The sequence below is a fragment of the Scomber japonicus genome, chromosome 9, assembly GCF_027409825.1.
Source record: "Scomber japonicus isolate fScoJap1 chromosome 9, fScoJap1.pri, whole genome shotgun sequence".
NCBI classification, from domain to species: Eukaryota; Metazoa; Chordata; class Actinopteri; order Scombriformes; family Scombridae; genus Scomber; species Scomber japonicus.
In genome coordinates, this window is record NC_070586.1 from 28,728,365 (window position 1) to 28,755,232 (window position 26,868).

The following is a 26,868-nucleotide window of genomic DNA, read 5'->3' on the forward strand; positions in this document are numbered from 1 at the left end:
ATTGTGTAATGTGAGTCCCTAGCTGTCCTCTACACATCCATTTTCAACATGGTGGCAAGTTCATAAACTTATCTCATATGACTAAAACAGTAAACAGTACACTAAAATATGTTTCTGAAAACATTTGTAGCGAGAAATAGGCAAAGTAATATAATGGTAAAGATATATCCTTTTGTTTTTCTTTTTCCAACTTTATTGAGTAAAAATTTGGTCTTAGATGCTAGTGCTTGTGCAACATCTAGTTGGGCTGAATGTCGTATATTGCTCCTTTAAATTTGTGGAATGTGTTGGAAGAAAAACGTTATTTTCACCTTGCTCACAAACATTTGATGACGTGAAATCTACTAGTCTTCATGTTGAAAAACTGTATGAAACATATGTTTCATTGAATTGCAATTATGACAATTACAACATTTGTTAAACTAAACAACCATTGTTTCCAGTCTTTGGTTTTGGCTAGCTTTCTTTGGACTTTGGGCAAATCTTTGGATTAGTTTTGTTGATTTCAAAGCTTGTTACAGTGAAAACATTGGTGGAGTTTACATGCATAATATGCATTGTGCATTATTCTCCTTTTGCTATTGTTTCATTCATTTCTATCTACTATTCTGTCATGCATCAAATATTTTCAACATAATGATGGTCAATTTCTGAGTACAATATACCTAATTGAGAAAAAAATGCACCTGTGTAATAGCCTCAAAAAATAATTCAATGCTCTGATGGTAGCTGCTTATCCTGCTTCCAGCAACACTACATTTGAACTGTATGTTGACAAAGCAACAAAGTCATCACTATCTACAGCGAGCGCTTGCATTATGCTGATGAATGGAGAGCCCTGCCAGATTATTTGATTTGATAAGCAGTACAACCCATCGGTAACATAATACATCACAAATTGTTTTGTCAACAATTTATGATACCATTTATCAAATGACCATCGCAGTGGGCTGAGTTATGGTGTCATAGCTGGCATAATGTCAATACTCAAGCTGAGTTGAGGGCAGTCTGGCCACAGTGATTTAGACACACCACACCATGACCTCTTCAGAGATTTTCTCTTCATTACCAGACAAATTGATGTTGAAGGGAGAAAAAAGTTGTAAAATTTAATGTTTAAATCTTTACAATTAAATATGTGAGATCAAATCTAAAACCTTTTAGTTAATATGCAGGCAGCAGTTGAGTAAGACTTCAATTTAGAAAAAAGAATGACGCAGCTATTGCTCAAAAGAAAGACCCTTAAATTAAGCTCAGGTAGACAGTATGAATTTAAGTCTTCAATTTTGTCTTTAGATTATTTTGTCACATTGGCAATAGTGCAAGCAGCAACTTCCTCCAGCTTTACATCACAAAAAGAACTCTGCCAAGTGAATTTCTCCATGAAAGCGGCGTAATCAAGGTCTGATTTTACTCCGCTCATGGGAATCAATTTGGGCTGCAGCCTGGATGACAATTAAAACGTAAAGCCTTAAAATGCCTCCTCAAGTCAATCTGTGTCTAGTATTGACCAGAATATATGGCGCGTGTCCAAGCCGCCACCGCTGGCCAATCTTAAAGGTTACTGCAACCACTACATGTACCCACATTAACAGGACACTCACCTCTCTGGGTTTATGGCCTGTGTAATAATTTTAAGCAAAGAGAGAAGTGCATTCAGTGGAGACAGTAACAGCGAGAGTCGAGGGAGGACAAGTATAGTATGATTGATCGTGGTGAGCAGTATAGCTGTGTACCTCTCACTCCCCCCCCACCCAACCCCGATTACTGCCTGCGCCTGATCTCTCAAATCTGTCTTGACTTACAAAAGAAACAGATTCCTCAGATATGATACTTTTTGCTCTCGGGGGTTAAAACTTTATCGGAAGGTCGTATTTTTAAGCAGCATCCTGCGTCATATTTTACACATGGATAAAGTGTCCAGTGGGGTCAGAAGGGGGGGGGGGCACTGAGAAGCTCCAGTTGTGTGAGTTACAGTAAGTGTATTGATTGAGTAGTTTTGAGGGAGGGGATTGCTTGTTTTGGATTTTTCCAGCCGGTCCCTACTGTCAAACTACAAACTACACATTTATAAGCTAAATCCTGTCTGACAAATATGTTGGAGATGTTTCAACTCACTAACTGTGCATTTAACATTCCTAACAGTTTATTAGTTTACCTCCCACACTAACACTTGCTATAATTTAACATCTACAGGGGGAGTTAACAGCACTTATGAACAGATACAATATTTTCCACATAGTTATCTACCTTTTAAATTCTCTTATTTATGTGGTATTACTCAAGTTCTTGTACTTCTAATTTGAGATCTTTAATTACTGATTACTTCTCATGTTATTATTCTTCTACTAAATACTAAATGTGGGATTTTTATTTGTAATTGAGTGTTTATGCACTGTGATATTGCAATTTATACTGTACTTATTGAAACTTATATGCATGCAATACACCACACTCAATATATTAAACTTGAAATTTCATCTCTGATTCATACACTGGAATTTTTAGAGGCACATTTTCTTGGATATTAGTTCGCTGCACGAATTCAAGGAGCAGATTCCACCAATAGTCATACTACCTCTCTCTGCTTTCACGTGTGCAGAGCAGTAATGAAGACAAAGTGCTCGCATAGCAGCGACAAATACCAGGAAATAAATAAGAATAAAGTATCCAAACCAAATGAAAGACTGTTTATAATTGGGTTAGTAATGTCTCTGGCACCGTCTGCTCAGTCATTTCCTCCAATCTCCCTGAGCAACAGGGGATCATAGAGGCGACACTCAGACCAGGAGGTTTCTCGCTGCCGTGTGTCAGTCAGGCTGCCTTCACCGGGCTCCAGCATTCTTCCAACGGCTTTAACACCATTTTTGATAGCTTAGAGAAAGACGAGCGTCCTCTTCAGATGTAAAACGCACTGCAATTTCACAAATCTTTTAATGATTTGTGACCCCTTTGTGGACAGCAAAATTGTGAAACCATGCACCCATAACTTCTCACTTAATCTGTATTACTCTCATCACAACAGAGCAAGCCACTCTATCAGTAAATGCTAATCTCCTAATTAACAAGCTAATTAGGCAATTACAGCTTTGCAGAAGGATGCCTAAATGAAATATGACAACACAGTCACTTTCTACAGCACCTGTGGGTCTTTTCAGATGTCACAATGAGAAGCATGATGACAAAGTGTTGTCTCTACACTCATAGGTGCTTATTCCTATGCCTTGCTTACCTCATTTGTAAAAATATTGTCATTGTTTTTCACCTAATGTACAGCACAAGTGGCAACGACTTGTCAAATTACATGTAATTTATTTTCCCTCTCAAAGAAAGTGACCTGCAGCGTTCTCAGAACATTTTCATGATTTTATGATTTTTAGAAGTGTGAAAAAGAAAAGCAGAAAACGGTGAATAGCACAGCTCCCTGTTATGTAAACATAGTTTTGTGAAGTAGTAGTGGCACAGTGTCTTACTGTAAGGAGCTGTCACATACGGAAATGAATTATGTTGACATATGGCTGAAAACAACGGTGAATAGGCCTGCTATGCAATGCAATGAAGAATCATGCACTGCAACAGAGGAGAGGAGCCGGAGCTGTACCTTTGAGCCCTTCTTGACAGGTATGTAGTGTGACTTGACAGCTCAGTATTTCAATGATAAATGCAGTAGTCCTGGGACTCCCATTCACTAAACTCAAGAGTGTGTTGCTCTGATACTTCAAGGTCAAATGAATGAGCAGAACCACACAGAACGCCAACTACAATCAGTTTAAAAAATATATATATGTAGACATTTTTAATATTAAGATTTTTTGACTTTAGAATGGAAGTCATGTAAATTGTACAGGACATTTAAACATGAATAGTGTCCGCAAGTTACTTCTATGGACAAACTAAACACTTTATTCCTAATACATGATGCAGATTATTTTCATTAATAAATAAAACATATTCATTATTTGAAATGTGCTAAAAATAATTTAATTCCTCATTCATTCTGGGACATCTCTGATACATCCTCATCCCATTTCCTGGACATTGAGAATCAGCCAGGCAGCATAAGGACCAATCTTAATCCAGACAGATCATCAAAGGTTACGTTTTTTTTTTTTAAAGAAATAACTCAGTGTAAAATGACTTTAATTTAAATCATTTTAGTAAAACTTGCTTCCTCTTCTGAGGATTAATCCATTCACTCAGTTCTGACTCACAAGCACAAATCATTTCTTGATACCAGGTAGTCTGTGATCTATTCACTGAGAGGACCAAAAGGAACATATTTCAGATCACTAATTATAATGACAATATGTTAATTTATACGCTTAACTCAGGTGTTGCTTCCAAATGAATGTGATGTCTGCAGTGACAAAAAACAAACAATTCAATTAAACAGAATAGAATGAAATTTGCATTTTATTATCAAGCACTTTGTTACAATCAGACATTATTCCATTTGTTTATAGTGATGAAAAGTGGTTTAAAAGTATCATGAGGGTTAACTTTGAGAAAACATCAGTGTGTCAAATGAAATGTTATACCTTGGTATAATTACCATGAAAAAATAAGACCAACAGCTTTCATGTCAGTGATGTTGTTTACTATGTATCAAAATTAAACCCACATTTTCCATAAACCCTGTTGCTTCCTGTCATCAATGTGATGCTCCACTCGCACTTAATCCCAGTGTCACCCTGCAAATGTTTGTTTTCTCCTAACTTTTGTTGAAGATGATAAACATTTCAAGTAAATTTGAAAAGCAATGCTTATTCATTTTTACAAAATGTTAGACTCCACTTGTGACTTTTTTTTGTCTTACTATAAAGCAATCTGTCTTTCTCTTCCTGATTTCCTACCAAATCTGACTAAAGGCATTATGTTTGTATGTTATTGTGTTTTTTGTTTGTTTTTTGTTATATTAATGTGACAAAATGCCATAAAATGCTTACATACATTACATTTAACAGTGGAGAAATCACATCTTTATGCGTTAAAAACATTTTGTCTGCACCGTACCAACAGTGAGAGCTCTAAATCATGACATATGTTTCCTGAATTTCTACAGAAACACTGAATTGTTCACCAGTCTTACTGAGTCAAAACAAATCTCTAGTATGTCAAGTTTCTCAGAGTAAAGAGTGGTCCATGAGGATGAGGTTTGTCTGGACTCCAATCTCTGTTTAAATCATCACAACTTCAAAAAGAGAAGAGTGTGGCTGACAGTTACCAGCTCCATTTTCCCAGGATCAGAGAACATAGCACACTTCTTCAAATAATCTGTTTGGTTTTATTATCCTAACTTTCAAACCATGTGATAAGGATGTTTTATTATTTATCTGGCCTCTAGATTTATGAGAGATGACATTCACACTGTTTACTTTGGCATCTGGAGAGCAAACAGCCATGCACATGTATTTTTTGCCTTGACTTCCCTCTCTGGTCATCCTAAAACTCACATCAAACAAACTCCTTCTATCAAAAGTTCAATATCAAGACATTTAGCAGTTTAGCATCCCTTCACACTATCTGCTCATGTTTCATATGAAATGTGCATAAAATAAAGACAAACCTCTATTTTTATTTCTTTTTCTTTCAAAAATACTACACCAAATGCTCATTTTAGGGGGCGCACAGTATATTTGCTGCCTTGCATCCAGCTCAACAACTTGTCTGCTGCCATAGCAACTGCGGAGGAGCACCGAGCAGCGCCGCCTGCTTGTGCAATGGATGTCACTCGTGGCAACGACCAATCAGAAGTTCCCATCCTTTTGTACGAGCGGTGTGAAGATGGAGGGATGGAGTGGGTGGGCTTCCAGCATCATGCATCTGCCAGTAATAGGACACACGGATCGTCAGTCTTAGTCATTCTGGTCGGGGATTGGTCGAGGAGCTTTACTTTCCAATAATATAGTCTACTGCTTGCCTGGCTTGAACCGAGGCTTACAAGGGACTATGCAGTTCTACATCAAACTGTATAAAACTCTCATTATGCATTTGCCTGTGTTGTTGCAGGGGTAAATCTTTATTATTGGTAGAGAATATGCACATAGCTGCACGTGCACGCGTGAGGAAACGAGGATACCCTGCTGCCGCCGCTGCAAGAAAAAGAGAGGGGACTCTGCCGTGCTTTCATCATTATAATCACCATCCTAAGTATTAGCTCTTAACATTTTGTTTTTCGGTGTTCAGGCGAGAAGTGACAAGAATATAGACCCCTCCTCTGCAGGGCGGAGCGTGCATTTTCATTTCGTATTTGTATTTTTTTTTCTTTTTTTCTCTTTTCTTTTTTTTTTTACTCCTGTTCCCTGCTCTGACACGTCTGCACTGAGTGAGTGGCATTGGCACACTGTCAATCGCTCACTACCGCTGCCATCAAACAACATAAAACACACACAGGCAGAGGCTGGAGCTCATAAATTTCGGCAGGGCAAGATATTTTTTGCGCATCGCCTTTATACAGCGCTGTATCCTAATTAATTTCTTCTCGCTGTTGCTTTTTTTTTTCTAAACAAAAATCTCCCAACTTTTTGTACATTTCATATTTTTTTATAGTGACATTTGGACACCTATGCCGCAGATTGTGTATTTTTTTTAAATAGGCATACTGCCATTTGTCGCGGGAATCATTTCTGCACATTTATAGTTGGCAACACCTGCAAGCCTAAGATTTTTTTTTTTTTTTTTTTTTTTTAATTTGTTTACACGTTTTGGATATTTTGTTGGCGGTGCTTCACGCAAAGGATTTGGACATTTGTTTTGAGAGGGAATGCGCCGGGAATCCCATGAAGAGCGCTGATAAATGAGAGATCACCAAGGAGCGTTTCTGTCTACAGCCTACCACCCGTCAAATCCCAGAGAAAAGACAGATTGGCATGAGGATTCGCGTTGGATACGATGGACAACGACCGTCAATTTTGACAGAGAAGTTTTAAGAAAAAGATCCAGATTTATGCATTTTTCTACAAACACAATTACGCGTTTTGGCACTTTGGACCGCGCGTAAAAAAGCGAGAGGACAGCGAGAACTTGGACATCAGATTTACGCAAAAACATCACTATAGTCTGCTTTTAAAAACAACAACAACAACAAAACAAACAAACGTGTGTGCTCTTCACCGCTGAAGAATCACACCACCGTCCATCCCCCCTTAATCTACGGCACATGCTCTAGCCGATTTCGTATATGAGTTTTTCAATTTGTGTGGCTCAGTGCACAGACTCTTTAGCGGCTACTATGGACGATCAAGCCCGGATCATGCAGTCGATCGGCGGTGTCAGTCTGGCTGGCCACTCGGTACAAGGAGGCATGGCACTGCCGCCTCCACATGGACACGATGGGACAGACGGAGACGGAAGAAAACAAGACATTGGTGACATTCTTCATCAAATAATGACCATAACTGATCAAAGTCTGGACGAGGCGCAAGCAAAGTTGGTTGATTTCTATGTTTTATTAACTTCGCCCCCCTCTCTCTCTCTCTGTTCACTCTTCAACCCCCCCACCAAAACGCTGAACACATCATTATTGAGATGTGGCCCGTTTAACTTCACTCCACCATGCATAACAATAGGCTGGGGTGCATTTAATGATAAACTGACACACAGGTGCATTTACTGCCTCGCAAAGCTCCAACACATGAGAAAGTTGTAACTGAGGGAACAATGGCATTTTTTATTAAAACTATGCCAACGTGAATCTGAGTGAGCGTGTGTTCAAAAAGTTTGTGTGCACACATGTCCTGTGGTAACATACCAGCAAAACTACAGCTGATGCTGAAAAAATAGAAATAATCCAGGTCTCTGCTCATAATATGAATTAATTGTCATTGGGCGTTTTACTTATAATGGAGCATTATTATGAGTCTAATCTAATTAAAAGTTACTGTTATTTTCTTTTTTTTACTCAGCCAATACTAATCCATATACAGCAGCAAATAACTTTTTTGAGTGGCATGTTTGAGTTGGAACATTGCAAAACATAAGGAAGTTATAATTAATCCTCTTGTAAATGTCTGACATGTGATTTATCAGTGAACTTATTTCAGTATTATCTTGTCTTATACTGAAACAGGAAACATGGACTGAACTGTCACAGAATGAAACCAGCACTCTTCAGCGTTCTCTGTGAAATCAAAGAAAAGACAGGTAAGATCCTTGTGGAATGTGTTCAGAAAAAATATTTATATCCCCAAAGGGGGTAAAAAATAAATATTGAAGCCTCGGCACAATCAGCCAGTTTTAACTCCCAATGATCTGGTGGCAGCCTGCATCCAGGCTACAGGGGACCTCTGCCCAATTTAATCAATCAATGCTTTAAATGTGACTCTGTGTCATACTGAAACCGTCCTGTTGTCACAGCTTGCAGAGGTAGATTTTTGTTCGCTGAAGCTGCTCATGTTTCTGCAGGAGCATCTTCCCCAGCAATGATTTCTTGGATTTAAAAGTGTGCTCCAGCTTTCACCCTCACTACCCTGGCACTGAACAGGACGGGGGAATCCCAAAGCATATGTTCTACATAGCTGAGATCACACAGGATTCATGCTTTATAACACACACAAAAAACAATTTTCAACATACGAAGGAAACAACACTTTGAGGCAATTATTTAATTGCAATTGCGACTCCTTTCATATCAATGTTGACAGTGAATTGTGGTAAAATGAAAATAGCTTGTCTAAAAAATTATTGATTAATCTTAACTTTAAAAAAAGAGAGGAAAGTTGCATATTGTGCCCTTTGTAAGCATCAAGTGTCCAGATTTTTATGACAACTTTCAGTGTGTGTGTGTACATATACACAGATATATGAGACATAGATGTATTTGCAGATAATGTTTATAATGTTAATAACTTTTCTTATAATTCAATTCTGCTATACTATATTTTAGAAAGGTCATACATGTGCATACAGATTGCACTTTTGAACCTCTATTCTTCATTTTTCCACAATAGTAACATGATGTATGATAAACTGTGTTGCTTACATTTCTTAAATGCAAACAAACTCCTTTAAGCATAAGCTATTCTCATAGGCAGTATTTTTTAAATATAAAATTTACATTTTTTAAATATGATTGCACTGCTCCTGCAATAAACAAAGCCCAAAGAAACAGTTACTTGAAATATATATAAATGATTGCACATCACTATTTATTTTCCAGACTAAATATATAATGTATATTTCTCAGGCAAAGAAAAAAATAAGAACAGGAAGCAAACAATGCCTGAGAGTTTAGTGTAATTTAGGGAACCTGAAGTCTTGTCAGCTTTGTGACCTTTATGCGGTTTATGAGGAAATTGGCTTGGGGGAGATCATAAAAGTTTATGAACTTCCCCAGCACAGGTGGTGTCCACAGGGGCAGGCAGAGTGTCCACAGTCTAGCCGAGATGATCTGCTGCATGTGCCTGTTGAGTTCAGACAATGCAAGATAGAGAGAGAGAGCAAGAAAAGCAGAGGGTGCACATCACACAGTCTTACATTTTATTTTGCAAGCCTTCATTGATTTTATGTGAACGTTTTTTATTTTCAGTAGAGGAGCATCAGTGCATCTGTGCAACTTAGACCTCAGTGAAAAAATGACTAGATAAGATTTTTTTTATTTTCAAACTTACAGTACATTTCAAGTGTTTCACTGAGATTCATTAAGATCACACAGTGACAGTAATTAGTTTGTTGAAGCTTGTGTGATGGGGTCTGGTTGGATTGTTTCTCCTTTTAAACAAGCTTCAAAATTTAAATAATCCAGTCAAAGTATAATTAAAAAGTAAACATAGATGGCTTAAACTTAAGGTAAATATAATGTAGATGTGTGTGTGTGTGTGTGTGTTAATGGGAATGAACTAGATGAGACAGGAGGAGAGTGAGAAAGAGCGTGTGTGGTGTGTGTGTCTATGTATGTGTGTGTGTGTGTGTGTGTGTGCATGGTTAACCTGTGGTTTAGAGTCACAGCCTCCCCCTCTTAGCCATTGACAGAGCTCAGCTGGTCTGGTGGCCTTGTTGACCGGCCTGTTTTTCCAGCACACAGTGAGCCTTTCACTGGCTCCTGTAGCATCGTTGGCCCTTTCATGTCCGTTCAGATGGCACAGGGCTGGCTGTCTTAGCAGCGTGGGATCCAGCATTGGCTGAAAATGACTTTTAATAATAAATCTGAAAGCGGTCCAAGAATCATCAGCGTAATTACAGCATGCATGTATCACGTTATCAGAATGCATTGTCTGGTGTACACATGAATTACATGCACAGGGGCCAGCTTTAAAGGTGTTGTTACAAGTTTTTGTCGAAGTTTGTTGTTAGAAGTATTCTAGTATTGTAGCGATCAGAGATGAGACAAATATTGGTCAATGTGGCTTTCTTTATTTTTTTTAGAAAGAAGAGTTGAAGAAGTGCATTTTCTAGTAATAGTGTGATATTTGGAAGACTTCTCAGAGTGTTTTGAAGTTTCTGGCACTCTTCTAACTGTTATTGTAGAGCTACAGCATATTCTGCATTGCTAATGCCCTAGAAGTATTAATTCACTTTGATATGCTAATTAGAGAGCATTATGCAAGAAATGAGATTAAGTGGCAGCATGAAGTCATTTGCCTGTCACTAAATTGAGTGTTTTTAACAGGAGGGTTTTTTCCCCCCCCCTCCAAATTTTCTTGGTTTTGCATTTAGATAAGCTAAATGTGAGATTCAGTTTGGCAAGTGGTATTCTTTGTCCTTCAGATGTGATGTGTTTTTCTTTTGCTACATACCTTAAAAAATGCCATTCAATTATTCACATTTTTCTTGCTGTTTCAGGACAAAGGACACATTCATGTTGTACCTTTTTCCCCTTAGGCTGTATAAGAAGACAATGAATGCATTCAGTGAAAATTGCCCGTGATTCAGATGAGTTTTGCAGTTATTCCTCTGTGCTGGGCTTGTTTTATCCTGCTGGCTACTCCCTTGTCTTTCTCTCATGCTTGAAAGAGAGGCTCACAGCAGCAGCAGCGGGAGCGGCAAGAATAACAAAGGTGAAAGATTACCTCCATATGGTATTTCTGACCAGGAAAAGAGAGGTTCTGTAGCAAGACTCCTCTTTGATGTGAGGTTTAATCAATAGAAAGAGATTACAGAAAACTATTACAGGCTAAATCACGGAGTGCCACAGAGAGGCTAAGCCCTCTCCACAGCTCTCTCAGCTGCATAGCGCTTCTTTTGGCTGCGTATTGACTTGTTGTTTTCCTGACCTTTGACTCATCAGGTTCAGAAACGGGGGGTCTGGAGAGGTAGGGGAGAGAGATAGAGAGAGAGAAAGAGAGAGAGTGGCAGATTCAGGCTGATAAACGCTCGATCCACTGTTTCAAGCAGTGGATTAGGGAGGGACTACACTCACAGTCCGAGCCAATGTCGACATTCTGTTGCACATGTTTGATTTGTCTTCTGTAAACCGCTAAACATGTTTTCGTGTATGTTTATTGGCTCGTCCATGCTATATGTTACGTTCGGCTAGGAAGACTGTGTTAACTAAATGCAGTTCAGGATGAGCCTGTAATTAACCACATGCAAGGCTGACTAAAAGCATTACCTGGAGTAAATAGAGTTAGGACTGAGGAGGTAAGCATTTCTGAAATCTACAGGGAACATTAATTTCAATGTTCCCTGACAAACTTAATGAGCCTTCTCATTCCAATTGGGTTATTATTATTAATACCAAATGTATTATTATTATTATTATTAATTATTGTTATTATTATTTATTTTTTTTAATTATTATTATTATTATTATTATTATTATTATTATTATTGCAGATGTGACTAAAATAATATATTTTTAAAGCCAGGGAACAAAATTCAATATTTGTTAATATTTGATTTTATTCTTCCTTTGACTTTGTGGTTTTATTCGTGCTGAAAAAGCTCCAGTAAATCCATGGCAGAGAACAGAAAGCTATTCAGCAAGAGAGACAATTGACTTTGGCTGCTTTTTGTCTCAGAGAGCCCCAGTGATGCGGCTGCAGTGACTAGATAGTGTTGTGCCGAATGGCTCGTGCACAGCTGGGTTCCTGACTGGCTCAATGGCAGGGCCACTAGTGCTTCCTCCTTTAAAGCACAAGGGGGACTGGGAAGATGTGGCTATTATCTAAGTAGCTCCCAAATACCCTCTATTTGCCCATCTGCAAAGATGAAAAGGAGGAGAGCCAGACAAAGAGGAGAGGAAGAAAAACAAAGAGTACATATCAGTTTCATTTGGAGGGGGAAATGCTATTGTGCTGTGGAGGTAGATGCTTGTGCACCGGTGCTGCCTGCTATCTGCACGGCTCCTCAAATCGTTTTTTTTTTTTCTTTTTTTTTTTGCACGATGATTCAGTGCTGTCCCTCCATCTGCACCCACAAGCACCAATCTTGCACATGTCTCTCTCACCCCCCCCCCCCCCCCCAACCCCACACCCCCTTCCCCACCGCTCCATTGCTGCAAGCGTTTTCCGCGGGCTCCTGCGCGATCAACAGCTCATAATTGTTTTTTGCACATACGTTATGCAAATGAGTCTTTATGGCAACTGGCATAACAATTAGCATCCTCCAACAATATTTTAGTAGGTTAATTGCGAAATTTCTGAATTGTACATCTGAGTTGTTAATTAGGCATGACAGAGGTGGTGAAATAGTTATCTTCAGGCGGTGGCAGCCAGCAGAGGCTGCTTGGGATGCAAAAAGGAAGGATTGATTGAAATTAGTTTACAGCAGTAGGAGTGTGGCTGGTGGAGACTCTTTGCATGCCCCTCTCGCTTTTGACATCTGTCTGTCGCTGAATGTAAAAATGTAAACCTGAAGCAGAATGATGACCCATGTAGAAATGGATTGCACTTTTGTGTTGATTTGAAGAAATTCTTGATATATGAAGAGATGTGAACCATCCAACTTTATTATTGTCAGGACGCTGTCATGAATTAGGAAGCAAGGTTTTATTTTTTTTCCATTTAAGGAGCTACACTCTTGTCAAAACAGTGAAAGACCTTTGACCTGCCACATATACTCATATAAAGTTTTCAAGAATTGAAATATTGCGTATTCACGTCTTGAAATGAAGTTAATCTTAATTACACGCACTAGTCAATATTTGACACTTTTTTATTTGATTTGACAAAATTACAAAAAGTCACATTTATATTTTCTAGGTAATTTTCCCTACATGAAACATTAAAAACAATTCAACCTGCATTTATGAAATTTGAAATTTACTCATGATTATGAGAGTGTACCTTGCCACATAATTGTGCAAGGAATACTACCAGCTGTCAACTCTTACTTTAAAAAAAAAAAAGAAAAGTTTTTAAACATGAACGTTTTCCCAGTGACTCCTGTGTCACGAACTTCATTACTATGTCAGTCGATGGCCGAGCAATGTAATGCCATAGAGCCGGTTATTAGTGTAAAAAGGGTTAGAGTGAAAGACTGGTGCAAAGCAAGTCCTCTCTCAGTAATGACTCTGCTATTTATAGGTCCCTATTTCATTAGCTCTAGTGTTTCAGGGAAGAGTTTTCCTCATGGGACGATAGACACCATGATGTTCATTTACTCTGTACACATTACATGTGGACAACTAAATGACCTATCATCTGTGAGTGCAGGGACACTGAAAACAATCCCACTTCTACCACTATTTTTTCTGCTTTTGCTCAAGCAACCTTTTCTGAGTTTCATGTATTTGATAGACTGTTATTTAAATGTTTTGTAGGCAGTTAAAACGCCTGTATTCAACTGTGTGTGGGTGTTACTCCTACAGGTGATGGATTTCTGTAGATCAAGCAGTGAAAGAATTAGAGGCAGAAGTCTGTAAATGGACACATTTTAAATCTCATGTGTAATATTTTGACAGTGGCAGTCTGTAGCTTGTTACCAGTCTCTGCTGACAAAAACAGAATGATGCATTGTTGTCACCTTTTCTTTTCTTTACACGATTGTTTTGCAAAAAAACTGCAGAAAAGGGGAAAATCTGTGCCGTCTTTTTCCTCATTTGCAAGCTTGGAAATGAAGCCTCTCTTCCCATTGTTCCATATGCCATTGTTCCACATGTTTCATACATTAGAATGATATATTGAAGGCAGAAATGGGAAAAAGACTGCAATGCAATGAAAATTTAATCAGCGTCTTCTGCTGCTTTAATAAGGCAAATAATTCTTATTGGCTGCTGTGTTAAGATTTCTAATATTTAATTCATAACAAACCTTGCATTATTCTGCTTTAGCCCTAAGACAAGCTCCACTCTGCTGCCTGCCAAAAGGCAACTATGGGGAGGGGAAAAAAAGACGTAAAAGGAACTGCACACTGAGCATTTTTCTATATTAGATGAAGCATAATACTATTATATTGTTTTGATATTGTCTGTGAATTTAAATATGCATTTAAAATAAATTTAATTAACCGTGTTACTGGAGCTAACAACAGGGAAAGTGTATTGACTGCTACTGCCGATGATCAATGCACAATAATACTGACATTCCTCTCTTTGTAATTTTGTCAGTGGTCAGTAAAGTATGACCATTGGCTAAGCTTACCATCGTTTTATTTCTGTAAGTCCTTGAAGTTCTTTTTTGTGTCTGAAGTAATGGAAAGATGGCGTGGGGCCAACAGCTAGGTGCTGGCTCATGTTACAGTGGAACGGCGGGCCCTGTTTTCGTCTCTCGGTGAAATGGCTTAATTGGTGTCAGAGCCCCAGGGATAAAGGCCTCTTGCTCTGAAACACAGCCACACAAGCCCTGTCTTCCTTCAACCAGGAGGAACGGCCGGCATCTGCTGGTGAATGAGGACTAAGCCGTGGCATAACAATACCAAATGATGTTTGGGATGACAGAAATTAATATGCGCTTGCTCCCAGAAAGCTATGATTAATGACGGCGAGCAGGGGAATGCTGTCCCTCCTTTTGCTCCTCTTTGATGGGGATTGAAAAGCGAAAAAAAAAAAAAAAAAAGAGGCTGGTTTCTCCTCTCTTTAGAAAGTGGAGGTCATCCAGAGTACATTACTGCTATTCTTCTTTTGCTTTTTCCTCAAGCAGGAGGCAGGAAAAGGACTGTGAGTGTTTGTAATGAATTTTGGAATGATTCACTAACATTGTGAGCGACTGTATTGTCCCCCATGGCATGTGGCTCAAAGAGACACACACACACATACCTGACTACCTTTGAAAAGATATCCACACACTAGCTCATAATTGTAACTGCAATAATTAAAAGTCTGAATATCACAGCGATAATTACACATATATTTTAATGATCCATGCAAGATCATTTGAAGTGATAATTTGGACTGAAAAAGAAGCTGTTCTAATTTTAATAATGGAGTCCTCTGTTCATATGGAATTTTACACACACACACACACACACATTGATTCAGAGCCAAACGTGTGAACAAAATGGTGGTGTGCTGTTGCCATGATAATGATCTGTATCTGTTGTGTCCTAGGAGGAGACACATGAATATTTAATTGTGTCTGCTAGAGAGATCCCAAGACCCTTCTGTTCATTTCTTACTTTCTCTAATGTGTTTCCACCATCCCAGGTACTTCCTCTCTAAGTAATGGAGAATTAAAGCATGCATTAAAATGATATAAATTGCAATGTAAGGGATATCTAAGGACATTTGTCTCCGCACAATGCGGTTGAAAATTCAAATGGCAAGTTTTGACAACGGCCATTCTGCTGACACGGTGTATTTGCCTCATGTTGGCTTCCCAAATAAGCATTTCCTCTGTCAGAGTGATTGATACGTATTAAGCATGCACTTTTTACATCACGGTGCTCTGGGAGATGATGTGAGTGCAAGGATATGAGTTTTAAACAGTGAATGAGTTCCCTCTCATATTGATCTATTTGTGTTGCCGGAGTGGCAGGTGCTATACGAAGACTGTGTCAGCTTTGATTGTTTGTGTCAGTGATCCGAGCCGACACTGAGCTCTCACTGCACTTGCTTCCTCTTGATGAATGGCAGCACACTGCACAGATCCTCAAAAAACTCATGTCTACGCTGTCTCACCAACCCTGTGAATCAGCATTGGTCCTCAGAGGTTATTTATCACTCGCGTTCACGTAGATTTTCTTTTTTTTTTTTTTTTTTTAAGGCACAATTGTGGGACATACCTGTATTCTTCACAAGAAATGTCCTGAGGGTTGTTTTTGGTGTTGTGATACAATTATGTAAAAGCTTTCCATACGAATGTGAACACTGGTTTGTTCAGGGACAGGAGGAGGTGTGGTTCTTCTCCTTCTCTAAATATTCAAGAGGAGTTCTTAACGTGTGTGTGTGCATGTGTGTGTGTGTGCTGGCAGGCCTGCTTGGTTGTGGCATGAAGGTGAGGTGCGTGTGATGCTCGGAGCCTCTGTAAGTATGCAGAGCACGGCGGGCCTCTCGCGGGTGCTGAAGGAGAGCATGGAGTGGCAGAGTTAATTTATTTAATGACTGAGCGTCTTATATCTCCCCAGCCCTGATTAGAATCCATGCTTGATGAGGGAAGCGATAGAGGGGTGTGCACTGCCCCTAGGCCCTAGCACGTACATTCATGGTTTTCTTTCTCTTGCACCTTTTTTTTCCAACTATCCTCAATTCACTGGCTTTTGCACAAAAAGAAGAAAAATAAAGAAAAAGGAAGCAGCCTATAGGATAATTTCCATCGCTGTCTGTTGCAATATTTTATATCTGTCTGTGTGATCGTTTTGTTGCACGTTGAGAGGAAATGCAGCTATGAGGCTGATTAAATGTGTGTGTTTGTGTGTGCGGCGTGCTCTGTGATAAAGACGAAGTGCTGTGGAGCTCTATGAACGTGGGAAAGCCAAACAGAGTGTGTCACTTTGGCAGCACGGGCTGTCAGCAATGGGGAGCTGCAGTTGTAAAAACCATGACCTTCCTCTTTGCCAGCATGTCTCTTGCAGAGCCAAAGCGCTGCCCTGTAGATCTGGGCTGGCTGTGGGAGGGAATACAAACACAGAGAAAGGACAGACAGTGGAAAAAACCGGTAAGAGCCATAATTGTGACGGGGTTGGGGGGGGGGGGGGTAGGGGGGGGCTGAAGTAATGAAATACTTCTTGGAGCTATCATGACTGAGAAGGTGAGGGAGAGAAAGCGAGAGGACTGGTGAAGAGGGAAAATATACTCCTCGGCTTCTAACATTTCCATGAGCCATCATCAGTAATGCTGTAGCAGCCTCACAAACCAGAAATTATTTCTTCAGGCGTCGCTGTCAAGTGTTATTCAAATAACACCAGCCTCACATTTGAATAACAGCCGACATTTTGAATTAATTAATCAGACAAGATAGTCTGGGCCTTTTCTCATTAGTCTACAGGTCAGGCTGGGGAAGATATATGCGCTGGTGATGATATACTTGTCTTTAATAGTGATTTATGGAGATTTTGGATTGTACTCGATTTGTCAAAGGGTCTGCTAGCAGAAAAATAGGACAGTGCATATTTCATTACCTAATCTTTGATACATTCCATGATGCTAAAAGATACAATCCTGTTGTTTAGATACAGGAAGCTCTTTTATATTCACTCTTGTTGAGTGAAGAGGCACATGCACATGCACACACACACACACACACACACACACACACACACACACACACACACACACACACACACACACACACACCAGCATGCACGTACATACACACACACATACGCAGAAACACACACACACACACACACACACACACACACATTTAATCTCCTCTCATAGACCTCTCCCATTTTACTTTTCCTATGCAATTAAGCGAGGGCTGTAAATTATAACTGTGTCGTACTTTAATTATCATGGTGTAAAAATAGAGTTCCTGTCTTTGAGAGAATTTCATTAACTTACTCAATATTCCATGTCAGCTTAAAGAATCACAAGATTGCAGCAAGGTTTGCTTTGACACAACTATACTGTTTACTCAGATGTTATTTACACTCAGTAGAAAAAGGGAAAAAAAAGAAGCTAAAAAAAAAGAATTAGGTTTGTATATAAATACAAACTACATTTCTTTTTCTAAACTGCATTTGTGGATTCACCTCAGTAAAGCCTGGTGTGATAATTTATTTTGGGTTCATATGTATGGTCATGGAGGTGTAAATGAAAGTGTATATTTTTAAAAGGATGCTGCTGCTAATGATGTAGTGTCACCTGCTTTATCGAGTGTTAAATATTAATGAACACATTCAGTTTACCAACATTCCACTTTTTTTTTAACATACACAGGTTTTAATTATCCAAAGTAGACATGCAGCACATGCAGTATGCATCTGTGATTTTGTGCTAGTCAGTGTGTGTGTGTGTGTGTATGTGTGTATGTGTGTGTGTATGTGTGTATGTGTGTGTGTATGTGTGTGTGTATGTGTGTGTGTATGTGTATGTGTGTGTGTGTGTGCGCACAAGTGTCAGGAAGCTGCGAGCTGTTGCCATTCCGGTGAGCAGCCCACACAAAATGCACCAACACCAGTGTGACAAAACATTCAAATAAATTGCTGTCAGGCTGCCGAAACACCAAGTGCAGCGATTTTTATCTGACATGTGGAAGACCCAGACATGCAGTCCTGACAAGTAACGGCGTAGCACCTGTGAGAGACGGGCGATAAAAATCAGGATATGCCTGATCCTCGGCATAACAATGCCTATCATTACTTGATATTATTACTCTTCTTTAAGAGGGAGTTCAAGATAGAAAGATAGTGTGAACGTGTGGGCTTTTAAGGTCTGGATAATAAATGATCTTAGGATGTTGTTTGCATAGCTGCACTTAAAATTTAAAGTTACATTGAATATATATATATAAACATATATGTGTGTAATGTCACATCAACAAATACTGAAGCTATAGGTTAGGACATTTATTTATTCTGGTTCAAGCATCATTATTCAGAGGTGTATTATGTAGTAAACAATAAAATGTGTATATACAATATCTATAAAGAATTTTTTTTAAATTACAAAACTTTTCATTTATATTTTTTCCTGTATATTTTACTGTTATAATGCTCAAAATCTGTAATGATGGATTATACTTTTCAGTTTTCTGCAGTTTAAATAGAATTTAGTCTGAAGTCGATCTGTACGATGACACTGATTGACTTTGTTTTCCTCTTCAAAGGAGCATGCAGGCACAAACTAAGAGAGCCTGTGTTGCTTCACTTATTTTCATTGAGTCTACAAAATTGACTCAGTAATTCTTAAATCCAATTGAGAAGCGTAAAAAAAAAAGCTTTTTAGAAACTGCGAGACAAAGGACTCACTGTGGAATGCGCCATCCATTCTCTACTGTATTGTTATTTTCTCCCTTATAGGTTACTAATGAGGAATCGGCCCTCATTATGATTTTAAGGATGAGAGAGGAAAGCTTTTAATTAATGATATGTAAATGGTTCTGAATTGATTATGTTAGAATATCAAGAGAGATGGGTAGAAGCTGTGGTGTAATATATTTTAATTAAGAATTAATTAAAAATGATGGCAATTTTATAGGGGCTCACAGAAAATAGAAGAATTTATTCTCTGTCACAAGTAAATCAGCCCTTGATTAAATAAACAGACACATGCTGTATTCATTCAAGAGTTATATTTATCCTTTGCCAGGAAGGATTATCCCGAATATATATAAAAAAAAAAAAAGAAAGCTCAGTGCGGTATGTCAGTGGTCGACCACAAGCTGGGTTCTCTGGGGTTAATGGTGATTTATCTCATACCTAATTCATGAGATCCTCCTGGTCTGTGTTAGGTGGATCAATAAAGCTGTGTTTCCTTTTTGAATTCAGTGTCTACAATTAGATTTGCAACGTGGAACACAATTATGAGTAAGACATGAATGCGTGTTTTTATCACTTGTGGCAAGTGAATGTGCGCCCCAGATATCAATCTGTTTATGAGGTAAAAAGATTTGTGTGAAAAAGATGAGTTGTGACTAGACGTGGACCCTAGTTAACCTTTTTAATTGCTATCTGCTTTCTTTCATTCATTCTTCAGGGCAGAGGGAAACAGAAGACGTTAGCTGCATTAACGGCGTGCGCCACTATTAAAGGGAGAGAGGTCTTTGTTTTCTGCTAACGGTGGCATGCATGCTCTGTGCTAAACTCCGCGATCAATGGCAGAGGCTGCTATCACAGCACTCGGAGCAGGCGTAGCTCAGGGGGGAGGGAAGGGGGGTCCCTGGTGGTTCATTTTGATTGGAGCGCAGAGTTTTGTGTTGAAAGGCGAGGGAGAGACAGGCTGTTGGAAGCAAATCCCCCTGGATCAGTTAGAGCTTTGCAACAAAAACACCTTGATATTCCTGGGAACATTTGCTTAGGAAAAGAATTAATTTAAATAAACGGGCAACCAGAGAACGAAATGATCTAAAGCATTTTTGAAGTTTTGTGTGTTCAGAGAAATATTTTGTATCTCAGGCTTTAGAATTAATTTAGAATCCACATTTCAAATCACAGTAGATCGCTGCAGTGTAAAAAGGGAACTGTATTTTTTCAAGATGTGGCTGCTTCCATATTCCTAAAGAGCTTTTTTTTTTTTTTTTTTTACAAATCACAATTTATGGTAGAAGAGGGTTTTGAAGATGGTGTGTTGTTGATTATACTATAGGTTGAGTAGCAGATAGGCGCTGTGTATGTGTGTCTGTGTGTGTGTGTATGTGTGTATGTGAGTCTGTGTCAGCGGAGAAATTTTATGAGCTAACCAATCTGTTATGGGCGGCAGGGAGGATGAGCTGCTTGCGATGGAGGGAGTGTTGAATGGGTTATTAGTCCGAGTCCCCCCCCCCTCTTCCCCCCTCCATACCAGGTCACATGTAAAAGCTTTAAGGCGTCATGAACAGTCACATGTACACACACATCAAATCTATGCGAACACACACACACACACACACGCACACACACGAACATACATGATGTGCAGAGGGACATGCGTTCAGCAAAAAACACGGAGGGGCACAGACGTGTGCATGCATGCATATATAGAGTGCATGAGCGCCAATGGCTGGCAGAGCATCTTCTTTTGACACCTGCAACTAGTTGCAATACATCACTGTCAGGATCGCTTTCTCCACCTATCCGCATTTGCACGTTACTTATCCGCGGAGGCCTTCGTCAAAAAGTTGAGCAGTCTTGACACCATCTCCCTTGTGGGAACAGCAAAGGTGAAGTTATGCTGGAAGGTGCCATGGCGAGTGTCATCACTGGGCTTTACTCTCTGCACCCAAGAAGAATCCTAATGACAAATGAAGACAGAAATTATGGTTTAACAACAATAACACCTTTTATGACATAGTTAATTCTGTAATTGACAAGTGAAGTGAAATCTGAACACCAAAAGCAAATATCTTGTTTTGTTGCTAGTTTATAGACTAGCACTTGCTGTATTCATGAAAAGAATGCCTATTGTAGGAATGACATAATACACAGCCACACTGAGGGTTTATTTTGTTTAGGACCTCATGTAAGTGGATGTATGTGTGGTTGTGTAATTGACTGAGTATGGCTGTTGAGGAGGAAGTGAGGGCATGGCGCCTCCTGTGTGAGCTCACTGTGGAGATTAGGAAAGTCTGCCAGTGGCACTGGTAGTGGTGAGCACCAACAGCTCCGGCCACGACAGAGAGGAGTAAGTGGGAGGGGGGGCAGGAGGGGGAGGGAGTTGGGGAGGGTCAGCATCTGAACTGGCTGATGGGAGCCAGAACATGAAACAATGCCGGGGGAACGTCTGGTGGGTTCGCTGCACAGAATTACAAGCGAGGGAGCAGGCCTGCTGAGGCAATTACAGCTTAATGGGGTCATTTGGAAGGCAATTGCCAGGGGTTAATGTAGTATGGAGAGATGAGGTGAGATTGAAGTGAAATTTTTGGCTAGAAAATGTGTTCAAATGAAAAGGGAGCAGGCAGACAAGTCGCGCACTGATGGGGTGGGAGGTTGATTGGGGGAACTGGAATGCAGGCTTTTGCTGCCACACAGATCGACGCAAAGCCTGATCACTTACTTGTATGTACACCGGCGCAGGCAAACACACGCAGGCGCACACCAGCATGTCCACGCAGGTGCATTTGTGCTATTCCGCCTCTTTACCTCTTCAACCAAGGCCATGCAAACTTTTCTTGGCCTCATCTCAATGGCTAAACCTTGAACAAGGGCTCCACTGTTCCACTTGTGTCACTAAACGCTGTCTGTTTTACTCACAGACAAAATCCAGTGGTGGTTTTCTTTCGTCTCGAATTACCTGTGATATAATTTCCTGTATTAGCAATGACCAAACCTCAGAATAGAAGATATTAAGATAGTAAATAGAGTAGGTTGTTTTTAGGTGATGCAGAGGAAGATGTGTCAGAGAAAGTACAAGAGGCACCTTAGAGAGCAGGGATAAAAAGGATCATTATGCGCTGTTACGTTAGCCAGTTCATTACCTTAATTGCCCAATATAATCTGGTGTTGGAAGGGTGCACTGGAGCTTTGGGAAGGAGTCTTTGCCAGGACCTCCTAGCCCAGGTCTCATCTCCCTGATCCCCTGATCTGTAGCAAGCAGACCAATCGTGCTAACGCTAAACTTTGATCAAAGCCAAACTTATTTAAGGTCAGCCATGTGAAATCCCCTGGGAGCCGCCGTGTGCGCCGAAGCGGACTGCGATATAGGAAGTAGTACAGCACTGTGCCTTGCTGCTGCTGCCTGTGACCGTGCTGGATCACTGGACAGCAATAGCATTATCATCAGCCCTTTCAAGTCTTCAGCATTTTTACGCGATTATGCCCAACAGTGGAACTTAACATCATCCATGGGTGGAGATTCCTTGAGAGTGTGCACACTCTCTCTCTCTCTCTCTCTCTCTCTCTCTCTCTCTCTCTTACTCTTCTCTGTCTGTCTTTCTCTCTTCTCCTCCTCCTCCTCCTCCTCCTTCTCTCTCTCTCTCTCTGTCATCTCTGTGAAGTCTGTGCCTCCCCTCCCTTCCCCTCTACACAGGGTTTTTGGCCAAGAGCCGGCCACTTCACTGAGGCAGATTTTCCCAGGCTCCCCAAAGGCTATTTTACCAGGATTCCCATTAGGTCTTTACCCATTACCAATGTTCCAAATCATTTACAGAAGAATCTATTTACTTTATGTGGTAATGGATTCATTTGACATGGCTTGCTCTGAAGAAACTGAACATTTAACATGCACTTTCACCCAATTGAAACCCTTACTGTAGTCTTTATGTTTGGTTTTATTTTTTTATCTGTTTTAGTGGCGATTGCCTCACACATGCCTTCAAATCATCCTCACATTATGCTTTCCATCACAGTACAATATTGCACAATGTAGAGGTGATGGAGCATTGTGTCAGTGCTGCAGGAAAAACAAGTATGATGCAACTATGTTGTCATTTTAGAGTGACAAATAGACAGTGGCAGACCATCAGAAAGGGGGAGAGAGTGGAATGGTGTCGCTGACAAACTGCTATGACCTTTGGGTCCTTTGGCCTCCAGAGTGCACGGCACATACAGTGTTTACCTCAGGTCAGCAGCAGTGTGAACATGCGGGTCCCCCATGGAGAAAAGCCCGGCCTGTTACGGTCATCACATTTGAATCACTGAAATCAATAATCAGTGAAATAATCTGTACTAATCTGTAGATTAGATGCACTTGTCTGGTATAGAAAGAGAAGGGAAATGCAGAGTCTGTATGTGCCTATTTCTGTCATATTTTTCCCCTTTTGTCATTCTAAATCATATTTAACTCACTAACAGTCCATAAAGCAAAGCCTTTACAACAGCAAAAGGGAAGCACAGCCCCTAAAGCTATGCCCCTATTCCATGTCACCAAAGCATCCCATCAAAGCCTGCCTCCTTCCTGTTGTAAGGTAGAAAAAAAAATCAATGCTGCAATCTTTTCTTTTTGCCTCCTCCAATCCGTAATTGAAATGGAAAATCAAATGAACGGCAAGCAGATAATTGTTTTATCAATATTCCCTGCCTGCCCTACAAGGGTCAGTGCAGAATGATCATGAGTCGGGGATATGACGAGGACAAAATGTGAAATTGAACAGCTAGGAGGCAATAAATCAGCCTTGACAACTAAGAGTGACCAGCATGTAGCTGCAGCAGGCAGCTCTCCCTTCAGAATTTGTCCTAAAGCTGTCTGCACTAAATAGGGAATATTCATCTCATTATTGTTGCACTTAATATTGCTATCAAATATTATTCTTAGAGTCCAGACGCGAAGTCAAGGTCACTCGTGCTATTATTGTTGTCATTGTTAGTGTGTGATGTTGAGGGTATAATAGAGGGCAAAGTCATATGGTCTGCAAGGCTTACAGAGGCAAAGAATGAATTTAGTGATTTGTTGGAGTAATAGTAATAGTAAAACAAGTAATAGGCAGTTTGGGTTCCTTTTGACACATTCATGACTATCACTGCTGCTTTTAAATAGCTATTTAATTCCTAAAACTGACAAAATCTGTACAGAAAGACTTACTGCCAATACCAACATAGCCATCATCATCAATAATAACATTTTCTGACAGATAACCTGCCAGGTTCCAGAAACAGATGTTCAGGTTTCACTGTCAAACTATTGATGTTTAAATGAGTTGATTTTGATATAATAAATGAATTAATAACTGATAATACATATGGTGACTGTTAACAAATAACTGACACTGAAGATGATACTGGCCTGAACATGAGTCTAAACATTCTGATTTCTTTTTCTTTTGACCTTAGTCTGACAATTGGGGAAAGCTACACTTCACAATAACAAACTTCACTTTACTGTGACATGATGCACAGAAAAGCAGCAAATCCTACAATATAGAACCTGCAACTGGATGATGATGATGATCCTTTATACTTAAAAAATAGCAAAAATAAGTATTTTCAGTAGATGCCTTTCAATTTTCTGTCAATCAACTAATCGATCAATGACTAATTGTTAACAGCTCAACAATAATGTGTATCTTTTGGTCTCTATTATGTCTTTAAATAAACCCATCGTGCCAGTTTTCTAAGTCTTGTAAAAACTGCAGATAAAACTGTTGCCAGAAAATCGACATCCTAAATCATGTGACGTCCCTTTTCATCTGGCTCATCCAGTTGCAAGGCATTGACAAAAATATGAAATTGATTTGGTTGAAGGGTGTTAAAGAGCCGACAGGAGAATGTCACAAACAATGAATGGTCACAGCTTGGAGGAAAATCAATGACAGAGGTTGAAGCCAGTCTAGAGTGCTACTTGGCAACGTTACACTGTTCCTGGAAAAGAGCTGTCTTCTGGCCTTGGTTGTCTGATCAAAAGGAAAAGTTGATAGGTTTAATGAAGGAGGATACAATAAATCTGACAGCTGAAATATAGATATTGCAGCAAAGAATGTTTGACTTGACTGTAGGTGGCAGCTGTATGCACTGTTTGAAATTTATTTTAATTTGCTCATGGGGAATGACTACTTATATCCACACTTCATATGTATATGTGGGATTATAATGTAGTATCACAATGACTCCCTGGTTGTTTGTAGGGCAGTAGTTGTCACCTTGTAAATGTGTACATATGATTATAGTGTTATCTTATCAATGTTACATTTTGGAGATATGCAATGGCATGGCTCAATAAATCACACTGGCCTAGAGTCAACAGATGAGAAAAATGTATCTCCCACAAGTTATGTTAATTTTACTGTGTAGATTATGATCCTTGCAGGGAGAAAAAAAAATAATTGGCAGAGTGTCTTTGAAGTGGACAAAGTGATGAAAATCCCCCCTACTTTGTTGGGATTGCAGTTGTAAGCTTTGCACCATATGCTACTTTCCTCTTTAGCTGGGATTATGCCATCATTATTGCTGATAAAAGCTGTTTACTGCCTTGGCTCCAAATCGATGCTCGGGGCGCTCTGAAACTGGCATTCCCTCTCCAGAAGAGTTCATTCCATGCCAGCTGCTCAGGATTCAACCCCTTTGTTTAAGATTTCACAGTTTTTGTAATGTTTATTTTCTATTTAGTCCCCCCCTCCTTTCCTCACACATGAGGTTTTTCCTGCATTAGCATATGTTTGCAACAATTTGACATTTACATTTGATTTGCTTACAGTAGATTGAAGGTGTCTCAGACACGGTTACACAATACTCTTTGAGCTACAGTGCCTGGTTAACATAGAAGAGAATGTAAAATAGAAATAATAATGCCTGTTTAGAGATGTTTTCGGTAGCTAAATGCAATTATGGCATTGAAAAGGCTGTGAATTTGGTGTAATATCCTAAAGGCTCCCTTCTCGCAGTGCTACTAATCAATGGCATAATCAGTCAATGCAGATTCAGCTCGACAGCTGTGTTAAGATAACAACTGGTTCTCATGACTATAGCGGCCCCAATGACCTTGGGTGCCTCAAATTAATAATGTAAAATCAACACAAGACAACCACCCCCCTGGTTCCCATGCAGACAATGATGAACTACCTTTTTGCCTTACCATCAAAGGCCACTCAGACTAAGCCATGTTTCAAGGCACAGTCCATAACATTTTTTTCTTCCTTTTTTTTTTTTTTTTTTTTTACTTAGGCTCTATGTCCCTTAAATAATGTCTCTCACTCTTCCTCCACAGCTCCCTACTACCAAGGGAAATCATACTGATCAATATTTCCCATTTTAGAGGAACTGCAGCAAACATTCTCACAAGATTTACTGTAGCCCTCTGTTAGACTTTAATCAAGCTATAATTTAGATCCAAGCGAACAAAACGCTCTGTTGAAAATAGAAATTCTATTTGCATTTTTTATTCATTTTCTCTTTTATCAGGCTTATTTCCTAAGTCTCCATTATTTAATTTGTTTTTAACATAATGCATTGTAACACAACCTATCTATCTATCTATCTATCTATCTATCTATCTATCTATCTATCTATCTATCTATCTATCTATCTATCTATCTATCTATCTAT

At 39.5% G+C, this 26,868-nt stretch overlaps 1 protein-coding gene across 6 annotated transcripts in view; it reads left to right on the top strand.

The window, feature by feature from the left end:
• The first annotated feature begins 6,315 nt into the window (after positions 1-6,315).
• pbx3b (pre-B-cell leukemia homeobox 3b) overlaps positions 6,316-26,868 on the top strand; it is a 57,836-nt gene continuing 37,283 nt past the window's right edge. For all 6 annotated transcript variants that reach the window (XM_053326006.1, XM_053326002.1, XM_053326004.1 and 3 more), the window contains exons 1-2: positions 6,316-7,428; positions 8,069-8,142. In XM_053326006.1, the coding sequence (XP_053181981.1) occupies positions 7,181-7,428; positions 8,069-8,142 (322 nt within the window). In that variant the 5' untranslated portion in view covers positions 6,316-7,180. The remainder of the gene's footprint in view (positions 7,429-8,068; positions 8,143-26,868) is intronic.